Raw genomic sequence first — 7,980 nt, 5'->3', positions numbered from 1 at the left:
GAAAATCAGTTTTAAAAATATAAACTTTTGTTGGATTTTTCGTAACTGTGCTTTACAATAAAAAGGTATACCTTTTTATATTAACTTTTTCCTGAAAATAGATAATCATGGAGAAATACTTCTTTAAAGGAGGATAATAGATATCGCTTCTTGAAATATCTTAAACGTCTTTCGATTTATTTTATTCATATTTTAAATATAGACTAGATCTGGACAGTAATTTACGAAGTGTTATTATAATTCCATGTATAATAAAAATTGTTATTGTAAAAAAAGTTTTAATCGATAATAAAACTATCTTGTTTTAGAGAAATTGTTCGGAATATCTGACATTTTAATGCATATATGAACGTAAATTTCTACAAAACGATTCAATTTATCAAAATTTATCAAAATTAAAGAAGATAAACTTCTTTCTTTTAAATAGTCTAGACGTCAGTGCTTTCGACATACTTAAAAAATAAGACAAACAAAAAAAATTGATAATGAAATTGTGACAACCACCGTACAACCATCCTAAATAAGGTAAGGTCTAAATAAATGACTACAAGCCACGTGACCAGTAATTTTGTTTGGAAACTTTATTTCCTTCATGTTGACAATTTAAATTTCGGTAAAATTAGAAATTATTAAAACAATAAGATCAAAATTATATTAAACCACAACATTCCATTTCACCGACTGTGATTAGTATAATTTTTAATGAGATTCTATTCAACCAATCAGCGATCGCATAATTTCAAGCGCAGACGTAACTGTTTTTCATTGTTTGTTGTAAATGAATCACTAATATTGGTAACGCCAGGATTTAGAGATTTTTCGTTACCAATACCAGCCCTGCAATGTTGGTTGCTTAAGTTCGGTGATCACCTGACTTGTAAACATTTATGAACTCTGTAATCTAGTGCCCTGACGAGTCTAGGTCTAAAACATGAATGAACGATTATTAAGATACTTATAGCAAAAAATATTATAACTGTTCTTATTTTGTTATCTAAAAATATTTATAATTTTTAAGATGATTTAAGAGCGACCTATAAAATTTATAATTACAATTTAAATATAAATAAAATGTAATATACTGGTATCTTACAGTTCTGTTCACTCGTAATTTACCAATCAACGGCATAGGCGTCACGTTTGACTTTAACATATTTATGAGAACTGATGAAATTACTTCTGACTGACTGGTTTCATAAATAATTTATTATTGAATGTATGTATACTCTTTCTACCTTTATGACAACGTTAGGGCGTCTTTTGATTTCTGTTTGATTTTATTTCGCTCCAAGTATTACGAAATGTATGGATGTTTGATATAAAACCGAGTTAAGTTAGTTAATTCGCTTGGATTTTGAACTCAAAGCGGCCGTCTTGGCTTTTACAAGTTAAACCACGATAAGACTTGCTGGCGTCTGTTACAGAAATCGGGGCTTAAGCTGAATTTGACTTTGAGACTAAGCTAAATTGGTCAAAAGCAACTGCATACAGTCTTTTCAATTGCAAGTTGAAGTACGTCTGCCAGTCGGTCAACTTTACGTTCAACACAACAACAAAGTTTTTATAATCAGCGAACATAAGAAGTGTATCTAGAGAGCTGTTATCAGAGTTTATCGAAATCCGTAACGAAAATACACACCTTTGGCAAATTAAATCGAAAGATTATAACAATTGTCGTGGGTTTTGGTTGGTTAATTCGTTTGGTGGTGGATTTTGATTGGTCTAACTAGCTTGCAGTGGAGTTAATCTACCATAATTCTCTCATAACATTATGTAGACCAACCCTCATAATGGGATCGGATGGAACGTTTTATTCTGGTTCCATTTTCACCTGCGCCTGCGGTACTAGGAGGTTACTCTCCCGCTCGTCCATAAGGGGATCCACAAAGATCTCGTGCGGTTCCCGTTTAACGTTAACTATGAAAAGCGTTAGGAAAAGGCGCGGAGTGTTGATGACGAGATGTGGCTCTGTTTTGGGTTCACGATCCACAATCTAATTATTTGTTGGTGTGATCTAAGACGCACTATAGGCACTGCACTTTGTTTCAAAGTGAGTTTTTATGATTTAAACGGTTTGTGTATAATGGGTTTTCAACCGAACGCTGTGTACAGTGACACACTGTTTGTTTAGCACTGTCGAATCTGTTATCGTAGTGTCTCAATATCACTATTTGTTTGCACTGGCTAAAACACTTGAGTTCGATAGTGTACTGCCTCCTTAGAGCGCCGGTACGGTAAGCTTTAGGAGCTTTTTTGTGTGAATGGCAGCATAAGAGCTACATTTTATGAATATCAGTGTGAAAGCTGATTTTGTGAGCGTTATGCTAGCCTTGGTAATTTTTTGTAGTTTAAATTTTTAAATTTAAAGTTTTAGTTGTAATAACAATATGAAAGATATATAGGCTACTGATTATGCAAAATAAGAAAATTCAAGTCGAATGCACACTCTGGCCAGGTCACCGTACTTGGTTATAAAACTGCAGAAAACCAGAGTTGAAGTTCGATCACTGGTTGGGTGAAATCCACCTGATAGCCTGCTGCATGGCCCTGTTTAATTTCAAGAAACTCGATCCTCGAAAAAACTGCGTCTTTATGTAGTGGGCGTCTCTTAAGGGTTGAAGAACTGAAAATGATTTTATTATAGTACCGACCCGAAGGGATTATAGTACAGCCCCTAAGGATTCGAGTTTGAAAAGTTCTGCGATGCAATTTTTGCCATTTTTTTGGAAAGGTTGGTGAAAATGTTGGCGTTCCGTGCGCCTGTCAGAGCGGATATATCTACATGTGTTAGTTGTCGTCGTCGTTTGAGGGAACGAGGGATTTTTGACGTTAACCTTTTATACGAGTGACTTTGCGGCTAAATTTTGGAAAAATGCGTGACGTTCGTCTTTTCCCCGCACGATAGGAGGGGTACAGCGCTGTATCGCATACGTATCTGCATCGTCTAGAGCAGCGGTCGGCAACTGGCGGACGCGGAAGGTAAAATACTGGACCACCAAAAATTTTTTGAAAGTATAAATTACTCAAATAAATTATTTAAAAAATATTTTTTTACGTTTGAGTGCCACACTTATTTTTTCTAGTATTTTACAATTATGTGACTGATTTGAGTTCTTAGTGGTTAGTAAGCAGATTAAATTTGAGTGCAAATTAAAATAAAAAATTAGTAAGAAATATGATTTTCTTTTCTGGACCTAATATTACTTGCCGACCCCTGGTCTATCTACGCCGTTTTAACGGCAATCAGGACTTCTCCGTTGTTGTTGCGGGAGAATTTTCGAAAGGTAGGTTGAAACTCTGCGTGGTCGAAGTGTTGCAGAGCACGGTCGCATACATGGCAGTACGATTCTGGCGACAATCACAACGTTTGCGGAACTTGGCGGGAAATATTGGAAAGATCGGTGAAAATTGTAGCGGCGTAGTAAGTCCTCTGTTATAGTTTGTTTATGACTAGGTGCTATTTGGCGGGAGCTGTGTCTTACGTGATGCGTATTCAACGTATGAATGGGATCTTTAGAAACATCGGTGAAAACTTAAGTGAAGAAATGCACCTTGCGGGGTTGGATTCATATTATTCTGGCGGGAACTGCGCCTTGGAGGCTCCTCTTGAATGATTTTTATAGACATTTGAAACATGGGTATATTTTGGATCGCCCTGCGTACAACGACATAATAAACAGTTAGTTGCATATGAAAGTATATATGATTACTAAAACATGCGAATACGTTTACCATGACTGCATAAAAAATTTATTGAAATAAAATATAACACGAAGGCGGACTGTAATTTTTCATTATTTTATTTTTATATAGTAAATGATAGACAAAATTTCAACGTTTAGTTTTATTTTTAAGCGTGGGAAGCGCTCTAACGCATATAGTCTTTCCGAAGTCAGTTGAACATGTATAAAAACACCTAGCAATAAAATTTAATTAGTGCCATAGGCGTCCCTAAAAAAAGTTTTCTGCTAAAAGTAAAAAATAATAATAATTTTTTATATAAAGTGTAGAAAATTTCTATTATATGTTCATTTGACCAACAACATATTTTAATTATTTATGTCCTCAAACAATTTTATTATATTGATGGTAAATTTCGTTTTGTTCCATTTCAAAAGGTCTCCAAAATGCCATGTTGTAATAATATTAGCAAACCAAATATTCCTCTTAATTCTCCCTTTCGCAATGGGGTCATTACCTTATATTCCAAAAATTGAATTTGCTATTATTTTTCAGTAATAAAAGTTTATATATTTACTTTCATTAACNACTTTATTCGAGGAATACCCTTTTATAAACTGTACTTAGACCATAAAACTTAGAAATAGTTATTTATGAATTAAGCCGGCTATGTTATTCCCAAGTTTTATGATGGCAAGCTTGGGTTCGGGGAGACTTAAGGGTCACTCAACGTAGCCGCGGTCAGAAGATAGAAAGCATTTACCTTATAATTACTTTATAAGGGAATCCCTAGGAAATAACGAATTTGATTGGTTCATTTAAGAATAATTTTGACCTGACGATAAAAGAGAAGTACAGAGAGAGGTACGGAGGGGAGTTCTACTTGAGCATTGAAGACGTGAGTACATTGCTATTCTGTTGACCGTGGATTCGTTATCGAGCCTCTGGCTGTTGTCATGAAACACCTCGAGTACTTTATTTGTAATGTTGTATTTTATATCATTTCGTTTACGGTATTACTTATTATTTCGTGAAGATCCGACATCAGAAGTGGGATCTGGATCGTCTACGGGATTTTATCTGATCAATTCAGATTTTTTTGCTAGATACGCCAGTGAACGGCGAATAGATATTTGCACAGTGGCAGCTTCAACAGGATCATTGATCCACCGTGGTGAGTCGTTTTCATTTTGTTTTGATTTAGGTGCAAAATGCTCACTAATTAAAAGGAGCATTGCAGCTCGATTTGTGAGAAAAGAGAAAATAAATTAATAATTTTAAAAGGGCATTGTAAATGTTAACGTCAATTGTACTTTACAAATTTCGACAAGTGTAACGACATATGGTCATACATTGTTTTTTTGTTTGATTGATTGATTGTTTTTCATGTTATCTTAGACGAGTATTTAAGATGTCACATAATAATTGGTCGTGAAATTAGTTTTAAATAGCGTCAGATAATTTTAGCGTTTTAAAGAAATTAAGACGATAAATGCATGAAGTAAACTCGAAACTCATAGTAAAGTTTGATTTAAACAATGTCGATAGTAAGGAACGACTTATTTTTATTTTTAAAAAGAATTTACCGATTCATTTATTTAAAGGTTCCAAGTACAGAGGGCTTCCCGATACGATGCGATGCCGATATTTTTGTGAATTGTCCTGTCGATGTTGGTTTCAGTACGATGTCGATACGGTGTTCAATGTTTGTTGATGTAAAATGGTTGAAATTTGTTTTTTTTGCTAGAAAGGTTGCACTGAATTTGAATTTTTTACGTGAAAAATATTAAAGTACACGTGTTAATACTGAAAAGCTTGAAATCCGATTAATTGATCCTAACGTGATCGTACAAAGGACCGTACAGTTTAAGTACCAAAGAAAGACATGCAGTATTAGATAGAATTGACGAATTGTTAAACGCAAATGTTACATGTACTAGTTGTTCTCCTTTTGTAAGTCCTATCTTACCCGATAAGAAAGCAAAAAAAAGATTCTGATCGTTTGTGTGTCCATTTTCGTGGGTTAAACGATAATATTATTGATGATAAATTTCTGTTACCTTTGCCGACCAGATTGCGGGACTTAGTAACGCCAAATATTTTATGTGTTTGGATATGTTGAGCAGATTTCGCCAAATCTCAGTTCACAATGATATAAGGCAGTGTTTTTCAGTTTTTTTTCATGTATGGAAAAAAAATATTTCACGACCCACACATTGAAAAACACTGATATAACGAAAAAAAAAATGACTAAGGAGTATGTAATTAAGTGTTCTAATAGGTGCTTTCACTAAATATGTCCTACTATATCACATCCGTAAAATTAATTCAGTTAGTAGCATTAAGGCTCTAACATACGCTATATCTTTATTTGGTGCACCTGTTCGCATAATAGCGGATCAGAGTAGATGTTTTACGGGCAAATACTTTCAGGAGTATTGTGATTTTCAAAATTAAAAGTTATATTTGATCACTGCAGGATTCAGTAGGGCTAACGATTAAGTAAGAGTGATGAGCACTCTTAAAAATACGTTTACGGCTGTGTAGATGAACGAAATTTCGTGGCAAACAGCCATAGAGGAAATACAGCTCGTGATGAATTGCACTACCAATCGAGTCACCAAAGCTAGTCCTTTTATTAATAGGTAAAGTAGCCAGGCTTTTTGGTTTAATGGTAGATGATGATAACAAAGAAATCAATATCTTTGATGTACGGCAAAACGCGATTGATCATAATGAAAATATTGCTAAATACGATAAGTCTAGATGTGATTAGAACAAAGCGAAAGTTGTTAGATTTAAAGTAGATTTTGTTTTGATTAAAAATAAAGAAAGAAATCAAACAAAACTTGATCCAAAGTTCAGAGGTCCATTTATGGTGGCTGGAGTTCTCGACGGTGATAAATGTATTTTGAAATCAGTAATCGATCATATAAGTATAGTAGTGATAACTTAAGGATAATGCGTTAAAGTCATATTCCCAGAGAGTTAGATGTACCTGATGATTTAGATAATGTTGATATTAATGTTAATGAGACAGAGTATCTTAATGTGAACTCTGGGTTAAAGTTAGAAACCACCATGGGAGATACTCAGCACTAATGGTAGTTTGGAGGTCGCACCACTTGCATCAATCTGTAGTCGTAACTGCAAATCTGGAGTGATTTGCTCAGGGGGCGATGGGCAGCTGGTGAGGTGGCGGGGGCCTGAAGTAAGTCGCACTACATGTGTTATACTGTGGCAGTTGACAATGTGGCGAGGACTTTGTGTGGACGTGTACATAGTTGTGAGAACTATGGTGGTACACGGTTTTGCTGTATGTTGCATACAGTTGCAGACCATTGGGGTGCTGGGAATTATACCTATGGTGAATGAAATTTGCTTGTAATAAAATAATTAATGAGAATGATTATGTGCTTAGTGATGGAATCAGACGGGATGATAACTAATGGGAATTTTTGACGGTATCCTTAAGAATATACTGTAACATTTTAGTCGAGATAATATTGTCAGATCTCTGGTCACTATACAGGACTTCTGAGCCAAATTAAATGTAAACAAATTGTCGATTTATATGATATGAAAATAACTGTTTATAGAAGCACCCGAGGACGTGTGATTGTCAGAATGGCCGTGTCGGAGATGTCCTTCTCACGGGCCGAGTCCTTCAGACTTTGGAAATTCCAGAATACTTTATTCCGGGAATACCCTTTTTATAAATTGTATCTAGACCATAAAACTTAGAAATAGTTATTTATGATTTAAGCCGGTTATGTTATTCCCAAGTTTTATGATGGCAAGCTTGGGTTCGGGGAGACTTAAGGGTCACTCAACGTAGCCGCGGTCAGAAGATAGAAAGCATTTACCTTATAATTACTTTATAAGGGAATCCCTAGGAAATAACGAATTTGATTGGTTCATTTAAGAATAATTTTGACCTGACGATAAAAGAGAAGTACAGAGAGAGGTACGGAGGGGAGTTCTACTTGAGCATTGAAGACGTGAGTACATTGCTATTCTGTTGACCGTGGATTCGTTATCGAGCCTCTGGCTGTTGTCATGAAACACCTCGAGTACTTTATTTGTAACGTTGTATTTTATATCATTTCGTTTACGGTATTACTTATTATTTCGTGAAGATGATTGACACGAGTAGTGATATTAACGCCCAAGTTAGCCCTACGACTCCGACATATATATATATATATATATGTATGTATATGCGCATATATGTGAAATAAGGAAATGGGACTTATCAGGACCAACCACTAAGAAAGGAAGAAGAAAAAGAAGAAGAAG

The 7,980-nt window shown here is 34.9% G+C and overlaps 1 protein-coding gene across 1 annotated transcript in view; it reads right to left on the bottom strand.

Annotated features, from left to right (window-relative positions):
* Positions 1–1,810: 1,810 nt before the first annotated feature.
* LOC108911409 overlaps positions 1,811–7,980 on the bottom strand; it is a 25,472-nt gene continuing 19,302 nt past the window's right edge. Inside the window, exon 3 of the mRNA XM_018716342.1 lies at positions 1,811–1,993. Within this exon, the coding sequence (XP_018571858.1) occupies positions 1,811–1,993 (183 nt within the window). The remainder of the gene's footprint in view (positions 1,994–7,980) is intronic.

The sequence above is a fragment of the Anoplophora glabripennis genome, unplaced genomic scaffold, assembly GCF_000390285.2.
Source record: "Anoplophora glabripennis isolate ALB-LARVAE unplaced genomic scaffold, Agla_2.0 scaffold536, whole genome shotgun sequence".
NCBI lineage: Eukaryota > Metazoa > Arthropoda > Insecta > Coleoptera > Cerambycidae > Anoplophora > Anoplophora glabripennis.
Note: the sequence above shows the minus strand (reverse complement) of the source record. Positions and strands in the feature narration are given on the sequence as shown.